This window comes from Protopterus annectens, chromosome 5.part0 (genome assembly GCF_019279795.1).
Source record: "Protopterus annectens isolate FY-2018-M chromosome 5.part0, PAN1.0, whole genome shotgun sequence".
Lineage (NCBI taxonomy): Eukaryota > Metazoa > Chordata > Ceratodontiformes > Protopteridae > Protopterus > Protopterus annectens.
In genome coordinates this window covers 1704000165-1704024149 of record NC_056735.1, presented here as the reverse complement: position 1 = coordinate 1704024149, position 23985 = coordinate 1704000165, and the positions used below count along the sequence as shown (strand labels likewise).

The 23985-nt window shown below is 37.8% G+C and overlaps 1 protein-coding gene across 2 annotated transcripts in view; it reads right to left on the bottom strand.

The window, feature by feature from the left end:
* Nucleotides 1-23985, bottom strand: part of LOC122801841 (hydroxyacid oxidase 2-like) — a 458779-nt gene that overhangs the window by 44131 nt on the left and 390663 nt on the right. For both annotated transcript variants that reach the window (XM_044071490.1, XM_044071489.1), the window contains exon 7: nt 19898-19967. In XM_044071490.1, coding sequence (XP_043927425.1) covers nt 19898-19967 — 70 coding nt within the window. The remainder of the gene's footprint in view (nt 1-19897; nt 19968-23985) is intronic.

Sequence of the window (23985 nt, the reverse complement as noted above, 5' to 3'; positions counted from 1 at the left end):
TACTGCACTTAAACTGACCCTTTCCCCTTGACAACCAGTGCTCCCTGGTATTGTTTGCATTCTGCATGCAATTGACTATAATGGCAAAATGCAGATTTAACTTAAAATTGACTTTTCTCTCTCTTTCTTTTTTTTTTTTTTTTATTTTCAGCACGATCCTGTCTGCGCACCACTGCCCTAAGCTTAAATAGCTGAGATTGGCCAAAAAAAGTTTAATTTAAAAAAAATAAACTGTTTTTAATGCCGATGGCCTTATATTTGGCCAGTGGCGTGTGTATTAAACATAATACATGCTTTTACATGAACTGTCATGCCTCCGTTTTGTCAGATGCAAAAATGTACTCAATTATTTTCTGACTACATTTCTCCACTGACTCTGTTCTAGCATAGAGACCTGGCAGCTTGCTAGATCGCAAAATCACCTAATTTGCATGGTTTTCACCAGCAAATGAGGTGATTTGCATATTCGCCGGTTTTCCATGCTAGAACAGTGCAGGGCCGCTCATGCACGTGAAATCAGCACTTTCCGGGTTCACTCGGCGGCCATTTCCCGTGCAGGAGCTCCTGTACTGTTCCTGCATGGAAAAGCAGCCTTCTTAAATCCCGGGGATAGTCTAATCATAACATATATTTCTCTTTACATTTGTAAAAATAATTACAATGACAGAATTATCTACGAAATTCTGTCTAGCTAGACTGGCAGCCTTCAGACAAACATTTACATTTGTTCTAAAAACTATTTATTGCCAATGTTGAACTGCCACTGTGATATAACCTAGTAGTTAAGAAAAAAAGAAAAGAAATATATTTCAGTAATGCCACCATTATTTCATTATGTTCTCCTTACTGTATACTGCCAAATGTTCATATATTTCATTACGTTCCCTTTATTGTATACTGCCAAACGTTCATATATTTTCATACTTTAATTTGTGCTCAGTTACTAGTCTGTAAATGATTGAATTAGTCTGGAATGAACAGAGATTTATCTGTACTGGCAGTTAGTGATTTGAATTATAACTTCAGTCATAAATATATTACATATGCACATGTAAATATGCATTACTTGGGCAAAGAAACTCACATCACTGCACCATACTACAGAAGGTTCACTGGTTAATTATTACTAGTAGAACAAAATTAATCTCTGAGTGGCAGCCAAGACCCTTTTATTACTCTAACTAGATCCCACACTATAAATTGGCCATTGGTTAAAAGATTTTCTCTGTACTAGGACAAGCACAATGGAACAACTTACCAGCTGTTGTTAAAGGTAAGAAAACACTGGGTGCATTCAAAAAATCCCTCAAAAAGACTTTCTACATGATATTAAAGTTTGAGTATGACCTATTACCTAGCCAGTGTTACCAGTGTAAGTTTTAACGAAATGTACAATGGCTACATGATTATTTATATATATTGTAAACACTGTAAATATACTCTAATGTGAACTAACCTAGAAGACATGGCACTACAATTTATACTAATTCTTTCCTGACAACCCATCTATATAAACATACAGGACACCTGTACCCCTTTAAACTTGCTATTTTCCTTAATTATTTACTGCATTTTTGTATTAATAATTGCTATATGCTTCCTTATTCTGTACATTTGATACCTGGGTAATGAATGAAAAGGGTATCTGGACTAACTCACTTACCTGATTATTAAACTGTAAAATAAAATAAACTTATATGCAGATATGTAACATAGCTGGTTCAGCATATTGTTAATAAGACTGTTTCCATCGACCACTAAGGTTGGTAAATGTAATAAATATTTTGATGTTGCTCTACCAGCCATGTGCCTGATGTAACCAAAAACTGTGCTCCAATGAATAGGACAAGGACAGTTGTCGATAGAGGGGCAGCTGACAGCAGCACAGGATAGGATCAGATGACATATGAGTCAAAGTGGACACATATGTACAGGGAATGAGGATATGATTATGGAATTATGTGCCAACTTCAGGGTCGTTACCCCTTCCCAAAGTGTAACTTCTGCCATATGACACACAGTTCCTGGCATGTGGTAAAAATAAAAAAGATAAAATGCATCTGAACACATGGACAACTGATTAATGGCCATGTGCCTATTTATCAACAATGAATTTGTTGCTAGTCAGTCTGATGACACTTGGAACACCAACAGTTAGTAAAAATAAAAAAAAATATTTGAGAGGGCAAGTTAGCACGTCCCATGATGCAGGGAACTATACCTTTACCCCCTCATATGTTATTATTCTTCTAACTCTGGGGGTCATTACATATCATGGAAATTAAATTTCCATGTGCAACTTCCTTGGTCAACAGAATGCCATCTATAATACTACAGATAACATGTTTTGATCATGTAGGCATTCACAGATTCTCTACTAAAGAGCTCAGCTTTGATAATTAGATATACACCTTGAAGAACACAAACAAAAAGTAAGCCCTGACTGCTGCAGGTCAGGCATCTAGTCATATTTCTAGTAGTATCCCTATAAAAACCTAATTTTAATACATTCAAACTTGTAGAAAATCTTATGATGCAAATGGCATTGCTAAAGAAGTTTTCATAAGTCTTCATTCACCTGATTTTATTCAGTGTGAAACATTTCATATTATCAGGTAAACCTTGAACTGAAGAATGCAACACAAACTCTTTTCCACCTTGATATGACCCTCAGAACCATACCTTACAGGATCTTATGTACATATACTTGGCTATCGACATAAGAACCATTTAATCCAAGCCAGGCTTACCACAAATTTACCAAAATATTGCAGATGTGTCAAAACTCCAGGGAATTTTATGGTTATGATATAGTTATACACACATCAGCATTTACAGGCTGCCTCTGTCCATTATAGACAGAGGTACCCCACCAGGGGCAAATTTGTAATTTCCCTTTCATAAGCCCAATTTATGTTTAAATAGGGTTAAGGATGAGTTTTGCTTCACATGGATGGGAAGTCTATTCCAGAGAAGTGGTAATCTTTGAGACACATACCTGTCCCTTCAAGATACCCTCTATAAATCGCAGATGAGGTTTAGGTCCTTAGATCAAGAATTTGTGAGGCTAGATATTATGTTGTGCAACATTGAATGATTTTCTCATCACAGAGAACACATAGTTGTCAAAGGTCAGGTTTCTGTCAACATGCATTCTCAGATTCCTGATAACTGGGTCTACGTTAAGTGGTGCATTACCAATGCAGTAATTTCCAGGGGTGGTTGCCTTTCCAAAGGGGACTCACAATTTTTTTTTGCATTGACTTTTACTCCATAGCTGTGGCATCAGTTGTTTGCCGGTCAGGCCCTCTTGAAGTGTATCTGTGTCTTTTGGGGATCCATTGACTCTGCCTAGTTTTCCGTCATGCAAAACTGGTCACCCAGAGGTGCTTGATATTAGCCTTGACTTCAAAGAAGTGGATACCCAAAAGGAGAGACCCCAGTACTGATCTCTGTTGCACTCTTCTAGAGTGTGTGTGTGGCCTCTTTGTAGAGATGGATTCCCCTATCCTAAATTCTTGTGTTCAGTCATTGACCCTGCTGGCCACCCATCATGTGACATGTGGGTTTATTCCTAATTTTGTTAGTTTATCTACAGTGTTCAAGTGATGTATTGTGCTGAATGCATTAGACAGGTTGGGGTAGACAGTGTGCACTTGTGTGTTGCCCTTATCCATAGCTTTGGTCATCTTCTTTAAGATGTCCACCAGGTTAATTAAACATGACCTGTCTTGGACAAAATTGAATTGGGCAGGGTCCAGTGTCTGTAGATGTTGTATGTCATTGTGTAACAGAGCCATGACAATGCTTTCCATTGCCCTGCATATGAAACTAAACAGACTTGTAGGTCTGTAGTTCCCCAGATCTGTGGAAGGTTCCCCCCCTTGCACAGAGTGATAATGGTTGTAGTCCTCCATTCACTAGGCTTGGAGCCTATCTAGAGGCTATGATTAAATATAAATTCTAGGGGGCTGGACAGGTCATGTTTCATGCTATTCAGGGATCCTGGGATATTATCATGGCCCACTGAAGCAGTGTGCTTGGACCTGTTCCCTAGTGATAGTTGGTAGAGAAATTGTGGAGAGTTCTTCCTGAGGAGTGACTGGTGTGATAGGGAGTAAAGTTGGAGCTAAATTTATCAGTCAACTATTTTTGTATCCTCTGGCTACGTATAGATGGTTTCAATCACCATTAGTTCAGCACATTGTTGGGTGCCGCCTTTAAGATTGCGAACATAACTGAAGAAGGCCTTATGATTGTCCTTAGCTGATGACATTATTTTTATCTCAAATTTGGCTTTGGTAGATTTGACTATTTCCCTGAGTTGCTTGTTCAGATTGATGAGAGCATTTTTATCTTGTTAGGCAATACCGTTTCTGTTTTTTTCTGTTTTACATCACTTTCTTTCCCATGTTATAGAACCTACTTACACTGGAATTCCACCAGGGTGGCTTGGAATTTTGCTAGACTGTCAGTTAATAGGAGGTAGTTAGCCTTGGAATAGTTTTACATGTCCCAAGGTTATTTGATTTTATGAATATGCTTCACCTCAAAAAATCTAGATCCCTCAGAACCACAAGGGCGGGAGACTTAAACCTTGACACGGTTATTAATAGAACGTGCTGGAGGGACAGATTCATCACCCAGAGACTCCCTATGCTGTGGAACAAAATCCCGGTACATGTGAGGCAGAGCACCTCGCTGGCCTTGTTCAAGAGGAATCTTGACCAATGGATGGGGGATCGCAGATATACCCCAGGGATTACTTCAGTGTCACTGCTTGACAGAGGCACAGCAAAATAATGGGCATAGTTTTATTCAAACTAAAGGGGTGGCGAAAGCCAAATAACTATGGGCTAGGCTTATAAATGCCCTTGGGCAGATAGCCTAGTATGAACCTATGAACCTATGAACCTATGGTGTCCTCGGCTTAATATTATTTCAAAGGAGACAGCTTTGTGGTCATTACCCAGCCAATGAGAACTTTACATTAAAGCAGGTGCATCATTATCCCATGCTTGTGAAGATTGAGTCAAGGATATTTGAGCCCCTGGTGAGTATGCAGACTAGCTGTTCAAAGGTGATTTTGTTAAAAAAGTCCAGGAAGCTCTGAGCCTGCATGTTTGATAATGTGTATGATTCCCAGGTAATGGTGGGTTAAAGTCACCTATGACTATTGTGTTGGGTTGAATGGTGAGTGTGTCTAGTACTTTCAAGTATCTGGTATGAACTTCCTTGGTAATTGAGGGCAACCTGTATTATATATTATAGGACATTACTTGTGGCAAGCTGGACATGAAGAAGCTCAAGTGTGTCACATTGACCAGTCTTGAGTTGTATTCATGTTTAATGAAAATTGAGACTCTTACATCATTAGACTCTACCTGTACAGCACCTGCTTTAAATATATGGAAAGCATTCCAGCCTTGCACTGCTGGGGTGCCCCTGTGGCTTTAATCCAAGTCTCGGTAACTGCACAGATGTCTACATTCTCCAGGATGAGGAGAGTTTGCACGGAGTGGAGTTTGTTGTTTAAACTCCTGGCTTTGAGTAGTAACATCTTTTAATTATTGTGATTTGGTTTAACTATGTCAGTAGGGTTATCTGGCTGGCACTGTCTAAAAAAGGCACTATGGGGGGACAACATTTTATTCAATATTTGAAAACCTGGTGGGTGGACAGGTGCTGACCATCCCTGGTAAAGCAGCATTGACTGTCTGCCATATACTCCCAGGCAGACAAATATTGTACCCCCTTGGGTTGACACCAAAAACTAAGCCAATTACTGAAGTCAGTTATCTATTGTTGATACCCTTGGCATCATCCTTGCAGAAGGTAGAATGATGCTCAATGCTAGGCTGATATCAGCCCGAAAGAGAGATCTATTACATTTCTCTTCATATAGTCCAGGGAGATATATCTCTGGCTGTTATCACCCCCATAGACTTTAACAGAGTCATACTGGTCATTGGGGTGCAGTGACTTGAGTGCATCCATGATCTGGTAGATCCTGGCCCCTGACAGGCAGCGGGGCATGACTCTCTTCTTGCTCAGCCTGGTGAGTGGGATATCTGTGTGCCTCACAATAGAGTCTCCTAAGATATTGTGTTGTGTGGAAGTTTAGGGGTCTTAGAGGGTGAGACACCTTGTAATGATGCTGTATGCATCTTGGTGCATGCTGTTTTAGCAGGGAGCTCTACAGTTTGCTGACCATACTTGTTTTGGGTGTGACATCTGGGAAGATTACATTTAAGAGCCTCAGCCTTTATGGATTGATGTCTGGTCCATACTATGTGTAATTGCTGTAACATGTTTGTCACTGACAACCTATTTGGTATTGTTTGTGTTGGCAAGTGAAAGACTTGTCTCCGGTGAAATTGTGTAATTATATCCCTTACATACTGTGCCACTTTGCTTTAGAATAAGGTGGTTGTCAGTAAGCATGAGACAGTTGCTATATTGCCTCAGGATGCCCAGCTCCACCAAGATGGCTGCAAAGGTAGTACGGAAGTGCAATTCCATGGAATTTTTTATGAGTGGATGGTTCAAGAACAGTTAATGGCTGGCTACTGGGTTGTTACATGTACTTGCAGGTCTGTGCTTCTCAGAGCACATATTCAGCTAGGTACTGGGGAGACTTCAGATGTCGTCTATTATAGGGAAAATTATTATTCAGGACCCTCTCCAAGTTTGGCAAACATAACAAGCAGATAGAACTCTATGAAAATGAGCAAAGAATGGTGCAAACACACTGACTTTAAAGTAGTTCACAAAACTGCTAAAATAAACAAAATGGCCCTCTGGCCAATCACCAAATTGGAATCAAGTTTGACCAAAATGATTCCTAGCTTAGGGTCAGCTCAGGCTACCTCCCACTGCCACTGGAATGCAAATCTAATATCTGTTAATATAGACTTCCTGGAACAGGGCCAAAAGTGAAGGAATGAATACAACAATTAAGTTCCAGCAACAAATACAAAATAGCAAATTACACAGTAACACCGTGAAAGGCTTCTCAAAAGTGCTTATCTTAGCAATATGCAGACAGCACAGTATTAGGGTTCTTTAAAATAATTTAAAGTGCAAAATTTTCAAATTAAACAAAAATAAAGCAGTAGCACTCTAATACAGTTAACTGAAGTGCAAAATAGTAAAATACATATCTTATCTGCCAAAGACAGAGCAGTATTAATTCCATACCCTCTCATGATGTAGAGAGGACACAGAGCAGATGAGAGCTCTGGGAAAATGAGACAAAGACAATTTGTAGTAAGACAGGTTAACTCAAAAGCAATTCTGGTTTGTTGGGTGGGCACTCAGTATCATGGATCTATGGAAAACAGTGGGTGGGAGAAGTACTTAAATAGCTTACACAACTGACAGCAGCAATGAAAAAAGATGAGGGGGACATTGAAAGCCAGATTACCATAAGAGACAGAAGCCAGAGACACTGCCTTTTAAAATCCCAGTAGACAAAGGGTGGAGAAAATTGCAAGCTGCTGTAAGAAGCCGGAGAAATTGTACACAAAAGCTCTTAGTCTACATTATATCAGGTCTGTAAGTTGTTAGTTAAAAAAAGCAGTTTTTTTCTTTCCATTTTGATTAAATGCTTCTTTCTTACAGTTCAGGGCTTTCTATTCTTCTCGGTGTCTTGAATAAAAGACCCAAGGTGGGCATAGCTCTGTGCTGGTTATAGCAGATTTGCTAGAGAGAGAGAGATCCAATCAAATAAAGCCAACAGTGGAGCTCTGCCACTTCAGAACCTGTAACATTTCACTGCTCTCTTAGGCCTATGACTCTTCTCTACAGGTCAATGATCCCAGGTAGGTTAGAATTTCAGAAACTTTAGATTTTACAGTTGGGGCAGGGAAAATGTAATTAATGTACAACCAGTAGGGGGCAGCAGGGGAAGCTGTACTTAATATATCAGTGGGAAGTGGGACAGACACAATAGCAGAGGTAAAACACAGGAAATTAGAAGAAGCTGAAAATTGTGATGGAAGGGAAATACTTAAACAAGTTAACAACTTAAAATATCTGGAAAGTGTGGCTGAAAAGAAGAGGGTGAGGAGGGGCTTGTCCTCATGCAAAAATGTTTTTGCTTTTTCTTTTGAATTCAATGTTCGGACTGTCAGTGTCATGACATTCAGGAGGTCAATCTCAAGAAATGAATCCTAAATGTGTGTGTGTGTGTGTGTGTGTGTGTGTGTGTGTGTGTGTGTGTGTGTGTGTGTATGTGTGTGTGCTACCTCTCAACCTCTTAGAGCAAGAAATCTGGACAACGCCATCAATAAAATTGGGACAGAGGCCCAAAAATAGGGACATTTTTAATATTGCTCTTACAAACTTAGAAAGTTGATAAAATAGCAGGTTTTGGGTTAGCTTGAATTTTCTGAAGGGTATGAAGTCTGACGCTCAAATATCTGTCATTATTTTCTAACTTTAGTCTTTAATGATACGCCACTAATTTGACAGAAAACCAAAATTTTATGTAAAACGGACCAAAAATACGAGGCAATAATCTGGACATTCTGTGAAAATCTGTACAGTTGAGAAGTATGTAGTGTGTGTTTGTGTGTGTGTGTGTGTATGTGTGTGTGTGTGTGTGTGTGAGAGAGAGAGAGAGTGTGTGTGTGTGTGTGTGTGTGTGTGTGTGTGTGTGTGTGTGTGTGTGTGTGTTTGCATGGAAAACAAGAATTGTAGCAACCAGAAAAGCACTGGAATGCAACTTTAAGCTAGCAACTTATCAGCAGAATGTAAGACTCTAGCAGCAAAATTGGAATGTAAACATGTACAGAAGCACAGAAGTCCAAATCATGCAGCAGAAATTGCAATACTGTCAATATTACAATATTACAATTCCACTACAGTCTAAGGCACAAGAGTAGGCAGAAATTCAGATACTGCAGTAGTTCACAATTCTCCCATAATTGCAAATGAAACTATTAGACTAAGACTCCAGACCAAGTTCAAAATAAAAAACAGCTATCTTTTTCAAGTAATTCTACTTGTGGAGATTGAAATAAAGTACAGTATATAAACAATGCTCAGATCTTGCAGTAATTCACAATTCTCCCAAATTTGCAAATGAAGCTACATGCCTAAGGTCCCATAACAAACTAAAAAATGGAAACAAATGTCCTTGATTTTGCAGAACATCCCTGATTTTGCTTTGTACATTTGTTCTGTTCTTTGTGAAATTTTTGACTTTTTAGTAAATCGCATGCTACATATAGTCAATCATGCCTCTCAACTGTCCAGATTTTCACAGAATGTCCAGATTTTTGCCTCATATTGTTGGTCTATTCCTCATAAAATTTGTGATTTTCTGGCAAGTCATTGGGATGATCTGAGGACTGAAGTCACTAAATAATGACATACATTTGAGTTTCAGACTTCAAGTCCTTCAGAAAATGTATGTCAACATAGACCCTGTTACTATCACAACTTTCTAAGTATATAAGAGCAATATATAAAATCTGCCCCTATTTTTGGGCCTTTGTACCCCCATTTTGTCAGACTTTGTCCAGATTTCTTGCACTAAGAGGTTGAGAGGTATGTAGGCAGTAATGACTAACATTAGGGTTTTACAATTCTTAGTGTTTTGAACATGTATGTTTTTCTATTAACTTTCTAAGTGAATTAGGGTAATATTTAAAAAATGTCACTGTTTTTATGTTTTTGCTCCCCCCTTCCATTTGACTTTCTTCTTCATTCTTGATCAAAGAATTTGAGAGGTGCATTCAGCACTATGACACTTAAGGTGTGGTAACTCACCTACACATAACAGTAATTCAGTTGTGGAGCTATCACTGAAGGTTAGAGAGCAGTGCATACTTAAGTTATTTCATATTAAGAGGAGTAAAATACAAAGTTTGAACTGCATGCTTATCAAAATAATTGTACAAGGAAATAAAACTACAAAAGTTAGAGTATGTCAGTTTTGTGCAGAGTTTTAAGACTGTGTCTGTTGTACACATAACCTCCAGCAGTCCTGGGTTTCCTTCCCACAACCTTTATTTTCTTACTGTGTAGTCCTGCCCAAGTCATTTAGCCAGCCAGTTTTCCCAGCATAACCCTGAAGAGGGTCTATGTGGAATGTGGATCAGTGTTCTACCTAGATTAGCAAACAAATGGAAGCCGTGACACACCAAGGTCAACAATGCAGATGATTGACAGGTGTGTGAGATTAGCTGCGTGTGGGTTACAGACTATGCTCCTTCCCTGAGAATAGTGTAATCTTGGAGTTAAAAAAAAATAATGTTGTTGTTTGTCTTTTTGGCTTTTCCCGGTTAGGAGTCACCACAGCGGAACTCTGGTTTGCCAATGATTGGCAGTCGATTTTTATGGTGCCGAGTTGCCAGCCCGATGCCCAACCTTCAGTGAAGGCACACCAATTCACACATGTCTTTCGGAGGCCACTCGACCACGGGGAGGACATGCAGACTCCACACAGAAGGCATTCCAGCCGAGAATCAAACAGGAGAACCTCTTGCTGTGATGTAACAATGCTACCACTGTACCACCGCGGATAGTTAAAAAAAAAAAAAAAAAGAAAATATATATATATATATATATATATATATATATATATATATATATATATATATATATATATATATATAAATGTTTTGGTTTTCACTTTTGAATTCAGTGTTCTGACTGTCAAGTGTCTTGACAATCGACATTCAGGAGGTTAGTCTCAACACATGAATCCTAAATATGTGTGTGTGTGTGTGTGTGTGTGTGTGTGTAAATCAAGCTTTTCCAGTACTGGCCAAGTGTATATTACCCTTTGAAATTCAAAGTACTTATACTAAAGCCATTAAATGCATAAGGGATAAAGGCTTACAAAAGTCAAGGATGTCATTCAGAAGTAAAGGGACACATCCTAAAAACTTGGCTAAACTAAGTTAGAATACATTTTTCTAAAACAAACAAAAGACATGTTGGTAACATTCATAAATTACCCTTTTTTATGATTTTAACCCTCACTGACTTGTCGTATCACAGAGATGGTTATTTCAACTTCATCATTTTCATCATCAGTTCCTGATTTTTCTATCTCTTGGCTGAAGACCCTCACCTTGTCTGACCATTTTCCTTTTTCTCCCAAATCTACTTTGTCAAATTGTCTTCTACTGTCCTCCACATGTGACTGAATAACTGCATCCTGTCATCCTTGAGCTTCTCTGCAACTGAGGCAATGCTCACTAATGATATTTTGACCTCCAATTCTAAGTTTGAACCCCTCATTCAGATTTTCTTCTTCTTTTTAACCACGCCTTCCTGACATTTGAAGTTGTTAACCTGTTTCACTATTTTCCTTTGATCACAATTTTCAGCTTCTTCTAATTTCCTAATTTGCTGTCATGACCACAGTTTAGGTAATGGTAATGGATGTACTTTTGCTTTTCGCTTTGTGCACAATACTACTTCCATGTTAGATTTATTAAAGTCTGGAGTTACATACTGTTAGAAAAGGAAGCTATAACATGTAAGAAATAAAGCCATGAAGTATGTTCATAGTGTCTATAAATGCAGTGTACTAACTAGTTTAGAAATGGAAATGTAATCTGTGAGTAGAATGCAAAAATAGGGACTTCTTTCTGTGTTGCAGTATCAGGAAGAGAGATTTAAAAAAAAAACTGAAATACATTTTTAAGTAGCTTTCTGTGTTCCATGTATGCTTCAGAGCACATGTGGTGGGAGAGAGTTGGGAATATCTGCTTAAGAAACAGCAGCTGCACTGTTCTGGACTGCAGATTTCCTCACCCTACATATGTATATGAGATACAGACTAGTGGCAACTAGGAAATTCAAAATGTCTGCTTTCTCTTAACTGCTGTTGATCTACTGTTACTCATTAAATCATTTGGCACTGCTGTGAAACACCACTGATACTCAATGCTCAACTATACCACATCTAACTTTGAGGACTAAAATGGTCTAATTCTCCATGTTTCTCTAAATATCCATAGTGTCTTTTCGTATCCAAGAACATAGGGCTCATATGCTGTTTACAGAGCTGTCAGAGTCACCTGCAATTCTTTGTGAATGCTCCAAATTATACAATAACCAAACAAAGCCCTGAAGCATTAAAAATATACATTTTCATGTGCACCTCAACTCTATGCTGTTAGCAACATAACAAATAGAGTTGGTTTTCAGTCTTTCATTCCAGTAAAATAGTTTCTACTGCTTCAAATATATTTTTATAAGAAGCCACCTTTTTACAAAATCTTTGTCAGCTGCTGAACAGAGGCCATGGACTACACTTGTATAGAAATATGGAATTTGTTTCCTTGACTACAACAACTGAAGATGGTATAAAATGGATAGCAAACTTAGGGAACGGTTAATTTTAGCAAATGCTGTAGCAAACTGTCACCTTTTTGAAAGCACAGCCTTAGCTTCTGCAACAGTTTTCTAATGAAGCACATGTGGATGGATCTGATGTCACTTCTTGGACATTTTCTGTCATGAGAAATAGAAGTTATGCTGCTTGTGATGAAGTAGGTGCCCTCAGAGGAATAGTGGATTAGAAAATGAACAGTTTGGCAGTTTGTAGGGGGGGTGCTAAATGAGTAAAGGGAATACTCAGTGTCAGCTTAGTCTTGTAAAATCTCAGCAGTTATTTGACTCTTTTTTTCAGAACTGGTTAGGACTGCCATCATTAAATGTGTCATGACTCAAAGGGTCATCTTTCTTACTACCGTACTATTCTGCTTCTTAGCCTCTCTGACGCAGTTGTGAGACACACTTGACTTGTTTTTGTGGAATTCATTCTACAGCTTGTCGGTATAAGACATCTATTCATGTTTTCCAAAGTAGGCCAAAGTAGTGAGTGACCTTGCTTTGACTTTGTACCACCTTACAGAAGCCCTGACATTCAGGATGCCAAGGGAGGAGGAGGAGTCAGAATATTCATTTGAAGGGTCCAGTGGAAGAGAATACATGGGAGTCTAGTCAATGAAATGTTAGCATATTACTAAAAGCATGAGCTTTGAAGATATTGATATCATGGCACTAAGTGTAGTGGGGTACTGTATGGATTTTTACTTGAAGCTAAGCATCAAACATTGGACGATGGCCACTGAAGAGCATAATGTCAGGTGTGATGATGTGAGGTATTGCCAGCTATGCCAAGAGAAGTAGGGCAGTGGGTGTGTAACATATGCCATCAGAGCTAGCTAGAGTTTTGTAAAGAATTATATGTCATTTGTATATCAAACTGATTTGTACAGATGCTTGTGTTGAAAAATGTGTTTGTAAAGCTGCTTGTGTTAAAAAATGTACCAACAGTGGGTCTCGACTGTATTGTAATTTATTAAATGTATATGTTTTAACAGAGGATACAGGAAGAGAAGAAGTTAAGCTCAGTCCCGCTAACTTTCAGAAAAATATCCTGAAATTAAATCACCTGGTTTAGGCCATAAAGATTGTATTTTATAGTTCTGATTGCAGCCACAGACTAAATGTCTGTGCCAGAAAATGGTTTATTAGCCATTGTAGGAAATGTGGAAGCATTTATGGTTTTATAGCTTCCAGATGCTATAACACATCTCAGCAAAGCTCTATCTGTGTGTATGGTAACACATATGTGTTGAATTCTGGTTCGGTTTCTAGCAATAGGCCCAGCATGGGAACCAGAAGTCAGATGACCAGATGTATGTGATGTCATTCTGTAATCTAGGACAAAAGGGATGTTTTAATACCAGATGACAGAGAAGTGTCAGAGCACTCCATTTTTGAAACCTGACATAGAAGGATACCTCACCTACTTCATCTTGCCTTGTTCTAATAAGTAACCAGAGAATAGTAATTCTTTAGCTCAGTCAGAAAACTATAGAGAGATTAGTTAAATACTGTTTTTCTGTATCTGTGTGAATCTATTCACCTCTGTTATTTTAATATTTCCTATGGCTGAAACTCTGGGGTTTATTGTAAACAGATATTTAGTATTTTCATATTCTTTTGTTATTTATTATTAAATATGTTTAAACTTTTCATTGTGGTTGGTTGGTCCTTTAGAGAATATTTTAACCTGTGAAAGTACTCATACCTATTTGGTGACTCTGTGGCTACTCCTGAAAGCTTAACTGCATTGGTCAAAACACTACCATTTGTATTAATGTTAATTTCACTCAGTATAATTGGGTATCCTTGTAAAAGCCTTAGAGTAGCTAGCTTCGTAGTGTCTGGTGGCAGTAACTACCATAGCATAGTAAATTTGTGCCAGCCTTTCCCAGGTGTGTGTGTGTGTGTGTGTGTGTGTGTGTGTGTGTGTGTGTGTGTGTGTGTGAAAATCAAATCTCAAAGAGTGTGTGTGTCAGCTGCCTTTAGCAGAGACCCGAAGCACTGGTTTCACAGACAGGGTACTGCAGAACTTGGCTTGGACACTCAGCTGAGAACTTAGCCCTATAGCTCTGCTAGTGAGGAGTCTTACTGGGGACCTGGAGGGAGATAGAGAGACAAATACAGACCCCAGACTTAGTGTGTTCCCTGTGTGCTGTTAAGGGAAATTGTGCTTGATGCAGAGAGTTGCATCTAGTTATACTGTGTGTATTTATTATTTTCCAAGTGAATGTCCCTTTTCATTGTCAGTGGTGAGGATTCAGGCTCCGTGATTATTAGCCCAGAGAGGGGATGTCACACCAGGCACTAGTTCAAAGTCATTTACTGTTTTGAGCTCATACCAAAACATCTGTTTTGGAGTTCTTTTATCTTTAGAAAGCATTGTGCGGCTTCATGAGCAAAGCATATGATTTGGCAGTATTAAAAGTCATTGGAATTTTTCTTCTGTGCATTGGCTTTTTTATTAAATTATAAAGATGTCTCTGTATCTTTATCTTGTATATGCTCATTTGGTTAAGTGGGAGAGACATAGCAGCAAATGTGAGATGAGAGCTAGATAAAGAGATTAAATCTGTGGAAATGGGGAAGTCAATAAGACAAACAGATAGATAAAATACAGCCAGCACTAATGGTTATCCAATGGACATATATAAAGTATAGGTTATGGGGGGGGGGGCTGGAACATATAGCTGAGGCTGATTTCTTTAGTAAATGTGAATGAAAAAAAACAATATGACTGGTAACAACTGATCAGTCTGGACATTTGTTTTGATCAGGAAAGAGAAACAAATTAACACTAAATATCTTCATAATATGTCATTTGTTCTGTGTCTGAATCATATTACCCAATAATATTTTATTTTCTATGGAAGATCTCAACTGCTTACTTAAATTTCTATGTAGAAATAATTAAAAATCTAAAAGATAAATGCTTCTTCTGGGGATCCAGGTAATGTAGCTAGGCTCTCAACATTGTGGCAATCTGTTGCCAAACCACAGAGCTTACTAAATTTGATTAGATTTTCAGTCAATATTTGCAATAACTTTGTTAAATGAGTTTGGGTGTTACTGCTGCTGGACTATGAATTGGTGTCTTGCTGTTCATGTTGATGGTTATACCATCTACGTCATTGTTATTGCCAATGTCAAGATGGTCATTTGCTGGTGTGAAAAAAAAAAAGAGTGGTTACTGTCTGGAGATAAAGTGGAAGTGGAAGTGGAATGAAGGGTTGCAGGAAGCTGCCATTTTCATCTTTGTCAGCATTATGGAAGAGTGAATTTATCTGTTCATTTCCTGATTTATTTAAACAGTATCCTTCTTGTTGGTTCATGGGACCATGGTGCTTTGGTATCTTTTCAGGACCTCTGTTGGGTGAATATTGCGCTAGATATTTGTTTCTATTGCTCCTCAGGAGAGACTTACCTGTTGTTTGTGGCTTCAGTTTTAACTGGCAATTTTACTGTTTGTTGCTATCAACATTATTGATATCTTCTGATCGATTTATAAATGTGGGTTAACGTCAACAAATGCATGAGGGTTCAAAATTCTGTTTACTGAATTTTCAGGGGCTGGGTTATACCAATTATTATTTTAACAATGTTATTCTATTTTATTTAGTATAACATTCTTTTAAAATGGGTTACTGTTTTATAGTAATAATATTTTACTGTTTGGTGATAACTATTTTAGGAAATTACTGTTGTTAATTTGGCTTATATATAACATTGTCTGACATATATATATATATATATATATATATATATATATATATATATATCTCAAAACCCCATATCAGTGAATCCCACTTCATTGAGACAACAATATCAAATCTTCGCTTACAGGAAACCTTAAACCAGCAAAACGTTCACCAGGAAACTAACCACTTGGCCAACCTGGAGGTATTTGCCCTTTTCCTCACTATAGTGTGATCTTGAAGTTGGTACATATAGTTATTGGGGGTTTGGGGGGTAAAGCCTCCCACTTTGGTGGGCTTTAATTGCTTTGTTGTGTGTATGTTGTCCTAGTGGCCAAGTGGTTAGTCTCCCGGTGAACATTTTCACTGGATTAATGTTTCTCTTAACTGCTGATTTGATATTGGTGTCTCAATGAAAAGGGATTCATTTATATGGGATTTTGATATTCTGAAGTAGATATATATATATATATATATATATACATATATATATATATATATATATATATATATATATATATATATATATATATATATATATATATATATTTATATATATCAGGTCCCTACAGCCACTTGAGCTCCAGCTGCTTGAATTTAAGTAACGGATGTCTGTAAACCGGTGTGAACAGATGCCTGCACTTGAATTTGAATGTGAGTGCACCATCTACTTGCATCTTCGGAGATGTAGCTGCCACACCATCTCCTTGCATCCTAGAAGACACAAGCAATTTTTTGCTGTGGACCAGGCAAGTGGGGAAGGGGAGCCAGGAGGGTGCTGGGAGGTTTAGGGAGGGGGATGGGCAGTGCAGTGCAGTCTTTAGGGTTAGTGGATGGGGATTTTAGGCTTAGGAAGTGATTGTGGAAGGGAGGGGGGAAGAGATGGGGATTTTAGGCTTAGGGAGTATTGTGGAAGGGAGGGGGAAGGGGGAGGGGATTTTAGGCTTAAGGAGTGATTTTGGAAGGGAGTGGAAAGGGGAAGGGGATTTTAGGCTTTGGAAGTAATCGTGGAAGGGAAGGGGATGGGGTAGGGATTTTAGGCTTGGGGAGCGATCATGGAAGGGAGGAGGAAGAGGATTTTAGGCTTAGGGAGTGATCGTGGAAGTGAGGGGAAGGGGATGGGGATTTTAGGCTTAGGGAACAATTGTGGAAGGGGAAGGAGTAGGGGTAGGGGATTTTTAGTTATGGGTTTTGGGAGGGGGAGAAGGGATTTTAGGTTGTGGAAAAATCATAGACAGGAGAGGGGAGATTTTAGATGTAAAGAGTGACTGTAAATAGGAGGGGAAGAGGGTGGGGGATATTAAGTTTAGGGGAGCATACAGGGGATTTTAGGTTTAGGTTTCAACAGTGGACAAGAGGGTGCAGGGGATTTTAGGCTTAAGGAGCAGTTAGACCTTTTGGGTTAGGAAGGAGAAGTGGATTTTAGGTTTAGAGAGGGAGGTAAGATTTTATGGTTAGACACTAGATGGGAATTTTTAGGTTTTGAATCAGGGTTTTTTGGGGGATACTTAACATTAAAGGAGATTTTTGGGGGGAATTAGAACACTTGCCCAAACAAATGAGTGGCAGTGAAGATGTGTGTCTCAAGTAAATATGCCTCGAGTACATGCAATAGACATACACAAACATACACACGCAATTATAAATACAGAGATAGATCGATAGATAGACAGATAAATAGACAGACAGATAAACAGATAGATTAGTAAAGTGAGTAGGACATAAGCATTATAATACTGAACTTGAACTACAACTTCCATAACCCGAAGAGAAGGTGGAGAGGTGGAAGGGGAAACTGGCTAACTAGAGATCTAAAACATATTTCAGAGATGGGCAAACTTTAAAAATTCAAATAGTGTACAGATTACAGACAATTTCCTTTTTATAACAAATGTATATATTTATTATTTGTTGACCAGGTTAGTCCCACTAGGCTGATGGACTCTTTTCAGGACAGACCTGAGGTGCTATTTACACTACTAGGGAAAATTGGCCATGGAATTAGGAAATGTTACCTACTCTTTTTGATATGTGCTGTAGGAAGTTTTACAGCCACCACCAACTCAAACAGACGAGCCTCATCCAAAAGATGACACACCCAGGATGTAGTACAGTTTCAGCAACCCAATCACCTTCAGTGGGAACATAACCCACAACATTCTGGTTATGCTACCTGTTGTGCCACTGACATTGTGCCACTAAAAAAAAAAAAAACAGTCAGACAGTACAATGTAGCCTTCATTTAAACTTACCTATAGTCTGGTAATGGTTACAATTCTGGTGTGCCTTGTGAGTCAAAGTGAACGTTTTGTATTTGTAATGAACTTTTTGTATTGGTAATTGTATTTTATTTGTGCTAAAAATGGATTCTGTTTAGCCAGTAAAAAGACAAAATGACAGTGGCATTTGTATTCTAATGAATGTTTCCATTATGACATCAAGTGAGTCCTTACATGCAATTTCTGTAGACTGCACTTCTGAGTTAGTGAGCTGATGCTGGTGGCATGAAGTCTAACCAATGAACTGACAACTTGCATTTGAGTAGTAGACCATATGCCAGATGCATAGTGAAATGCAGGTAGGAATGAACGATAACAGTAGAAAGGTACATCTCATCCAGCTTGCAAGTATGGTGAAAACTTTTCCAGTTTTAGTGCAATAGCACTTCAATTGGAGACCAGGAGAACTCCATCCATACTCTTTGACAAAACAGAATGGGAAGACAGACACCCAGATACTAGAGAGACCTATGAGACAGATTGAAATAACCACATTTTGGTGTCACAGTGTTCTTTACATAGGGTACTATTAAGATTGGATAAATTCTGCAACAGTGACTTACAGTCTGCTTTTAAATTATGCATCTGGTATAAATAAATCAGTGATCATTTCGGGTATAAATAGAAAGCAATTCTCTGAAGTCAGTTTGCTACTGAAGGATGGGAAAATGTAAATATGTATTACGAGTAAAAGCCATGACTAACAGCAGCAAAATTGTGGAACTACAGTACCTTGTAAGCCTTTTTACACCCAGAGTGGGTTCCTTTCCTTACTAAACAAGCTTCATTATAATCTATTCACTCATGAGTAAGGCCAATCAGTATCCTCTCACCCTCTCCTCCAGCAGAAGACTAAGGTGTGATATTATGAGATGCTTGACCAGGGCCCTAGTGATGTTTATACCTTACTGGAAGGTATTTCATTACATTTTTTTAACTTATTCATAATTCTGTACCCTTATTTGTTGCCTGTAATAATTCCCCCTAAAAAACAAACAATGCAACTGCTGACAGTTGCCTCTGAACTAGCAATGTGCTACCATTCAGTTCTTAAGAGTTAGTGTACCTCACAAATGTGATGTGAAAGTACCTTAGCTTTAATCAGTCTAGGAACTGATGCATCCATTTAATTATTGCAATATTCCTGCAGAACGGTTTTCTTGAACTACTCTTAATAGCTGTAGAACTGAACTTGGGGGAGAGTGTAGAAGAATATTTTTTTTTCCAAAATGCTTACTGTGAAACAAAATTGCCCAGCTGGATCAGTAAAAGATTGCTCCCTACAGAACAAGCAACATAAAGCACTGCTGCTCAAAACAGCATTGTCTCAGCACTGATATTAAACCACAGCAGTATTCAGCAAAATGTTAAATCCGCATTCATTAATAAACTTCACACCATTTGGAACACCATTAACAGCAAGTCTCAAAATATTGATGAATAGTTAGGAATACAGAAGCTCAGATATTCATCTTATATTAATAAACATGTTATCTTTACTACACTGTATTTTTAGTCTGTGGTAATTTTTCAATATGGTACTTATTCAGAAAAAAAGGAGCTTACCAGAAAGTGCCATAGACAGGCGAAATTCATCATTTAAAATTTGTAGAATATCCCGAACACCTTCCTCACCCTGGTCAAAACAAAATCAAACAAGTAATAAAATAATTTTAAAAAATCCTCAAAAAAACATACAGTAGCTGTCTGCATAGGTTTTGTGTGTTTGAGTATATATATATATATATATATATATATATATATATATATATATACATATATGTATATGTGTGTGAGTGCATATATATATATATATATATATATATATATATATATATATATATATATATATATATATTGAATTATCTAAATAACCAATCAGTGCATCACATGCAATCAAATAAAAAAAAAACACATACACAGTAAAAGTGAAAAAGCAGCAAACCAAAGACCAGGAAGGAACCGGACCACAAAACTTATAAGCTTTTGTTCAAAAACACCACGAACTACATCAGAATTCTGATGAATTTCATAGTATTTTATTAAACGAACGAAAGCTTATAAGTTTTGTGGTCCGGTTCCTTCCTGGTCTTTGGTTTGCTGCCTTTTCAATTTTGCTCTGTTCTTTGGAGTTGTTAAACCACATACACACTTAATTACACTGTACTTTGCATATCCACACTCTCCATATTCAGTAAAATACACTCAAACTATAAGTACAAATGTAAAATCACGTTTCCATAAGCACACACATACACTCACACAGACACAAACACACACACACACACACACACACACACACACACACACACACACACACACACACATGTTCACATACTTACACCTCACACCACACACTATGACACATTCATTACCAATATAGAAACTTGTTTTTGCAGGAGCACTCCCCTGAAACATTATATTTTTATCCCTGAGACTGAACAACAGTGGAGGAAAGGCTTATTTCCAATCCCTGTTGCACAGCAACCTTGCTTGACAATGAAAATGCACATTTCAATAGGATGTGCCTCTCAAATCACAGCTCAACTACAGTTTTTAATGACCCATGAGAATGATTGACTAAAAAAAAGTTAAAAATCTCTGAGTGGTTCTCTGGATTGACTTAAAGACATCACTCATCTGTCTCTCTCTATGTATCTATATCTATCTGTGTGTATGTATATATATATATATATATATATATATATATATATATATATATATATATATATACACACACACACACACACACATCTATATATATATATATATATATATATATATATATATATATATATATATATATATATATCCATATATGGGTTCACTTCAAAATCTTGAAAGCTCAAAATCCTGAATTCAAAATCTTGAAAGCTCAAAATACTGAAAACTCATAATACTGAATTTCATAATACTGAAAAACATACAGGACACCAACACTGACTATATCACAGCAGAAATGCATACAGAAACAAAGAAAACACAAACCATATCAGTCTAAACTAACTATAAGCAGGGGCAAGTCCCCCTAAACCCGCATGTGGGGGGCTGTGCCCTCCACACCCCCTGCTACTTAAATATATCAACTCTGAGATCGCACTTCACCACACTAAGATGAGTTATGCTATACTATAGTACATTAAAAGGGAACATGACTAAGGTTAGAACAGGCAGTCATGAAGCATATAATGGTATGTTTGCCATTTTCTTCTGTGAAGTGTAATCTTAGAGTTGATATATTTAAGTAGCAGGGGGTGTGGGGGTGTATCCCCTGCATGGGGGGTGCAGGGGGGCTTGCCCCCTGCTTATAATTGTAGATGAGTAATATGTTTCGGTATGTATTTCTGCTGCAGTACAGTCAGTGTTGGTGTCCTGTATGTTTTTCAGTATTATGAGATTTAGCATTATGAGTTTTCAGTATTTTGAGCTTTTGAGATTTTGAGTTCAGGATTTTGAGATTCAGGATTTTGAGCTTTCAAGATTTTGAAGTGAACCCATATACATATACATATATATATATATATATATATATATATATATATATATATATGATATATATGTGTGTGGGTGTGTGTGTGTGTTCATAAACACACACACAGGGCCAGCCTTAGTTGAAATGGCACCCCAGCTGATCTGCTCCATGGCTCTGCCATTTGTTTACTGCTCCCCATTCACACACAAATCCTTCACTGCCCTGTCCATTGGGATTTCCTTATCACAGCCTTCCTACATTATCCAGATTAATTGTTTTCTATTATTTCCCACATTTTGCCTTACTTTTCAACTTTTTGACTACATCTTTTAGAAACATCCTAATTGGCCTATCCAAATTAAGCTGGAGTTTTGAGACCTCCAGAAACCATGAGGGTTGTAGATGTTCTAATATGTATTTTGGAGGGGTTTTCCCCCAATTTTTCAATCCAGCAAAGGTCTGAACAAAAATAATTATTAAGGAAAGAAGTTCACTGTGCTCTTCAACTTTTTTTATTTCCAGTATCCTTTGAGGATATCCTGACAGTCTGAAAGTATACCTGTAATAACTGGAAAAATAGTCAAATGAATCCAAGGTTCACAGGTCTGTAAGACTCCCAGAAACCACTGGGTTATAAATAACTGTGGTGCATTTCAAAGCTATTTTTCAACCTTATGATCCAGTGATGCCCTGAGTAAAAAACATGAGCAAGGGACGATATTCAGTCTTATTTTTTCTTTCAATGAAGAAATAAGCTGTGCCTGACAAAACAGCAGTTCACATAGACAAATAACTGGTGCCAGAGCCATGACCTAAAAAATGTGTAATTATATCCTTTGGGAAGATGGCCAACACTGCAAATAACAACATTGATAACACTCCCTAAAGAGTAGATCTAGTTGTAAGGAATTTAGGAACTCAGGCAGACAGTAACCTAAACTTTGATCATCATGTGTCCATGGTAGCGAGAAAATCTGTCTGTGTGGCACAACTTATAAGTAAAGGTATGGCATACAAATCTAAGGAGATCATAGTCCCACTAGACTCGGTCCTCATTAGACCAATAATTGAGTACAATGCACCCTTCAGCATGCGCCTCTCCATGCACTTGCAACAGCTGGAATTGCCACAGAGGTTACTTACTGAAAGAATTCAGAGTGTAAGAGATATGTCTTATGCAAACTGTCTCAAAGTCATGTCTCTGTACTTGGTCTCCTACATACTACTGAGGGACAATCTATGCTAACCTACAAGGAATTCTCTGATCTAGCCCTGATGGATCTGCTACACATTCACAAAACAAACAGCACTAGAATTACCAGATCTAAGGATCTAAACCTCATCTGTGACATAAAAAAACATGATGGAGGGAGAGGTAGGTGTCTCACAGATTACCCCTTCTCTGGAAAAGAGTTACTATTCATGTGAAACAGAGCTATTTCCTAAGCCTATTCAAACACAGCTTGGGCCACTGGATAGGGAATTACAAATTCTCCCCTGGCTTGTCACTTGTGGCCCATACGGACAGGGATAGTCTGTAGATGCCCTAAGGCACAGGTATATAGCAAAGCCATTCTAGCCTGTGGGCATTGATAACTGGGGCATAAATGGGCAGGTTTAAAAGGGCCTTAGGGCTGTTAGCCTAGTAAGCTCCTATGATTGTATGATCTTACAATAAACCAAGAAAACAAATCTTTATGAAGATACATAAATAATATCTGGGAACAGTGTCTGCATCCCTAATGTCCTGAAAAAAGGATAGTCACCTTCTGTATATCCATCTGGTGTAGATTGGGATGAAGTATATATATATATATGTCACGCATTTCAAGGACTGCTATCAAACATATATGCAGCATGCATCTTCACCCCTACTTCCAAAAGACAGCAACATTCTGTATATGACTCTGTTAGACTGGGATGAAACTAAAAGAAAAAATAGACCACCGTAATATAGTTCAACCTCTTGCTGTCAGACATACATAACAACATGCCTTCTTTTTTTTTTTGAACGTCTTTACTGAATTATCTCTTGTGACATAGGCAAATTTACATTTATATAAACGTAATCAAACTGTACTAACAAGTTCATATTTATAAACATTATACTTCACATATATTGCTATATATCATATGTTGCTATATATCATATAACATAAGAAATATTACATAAATTATTCAA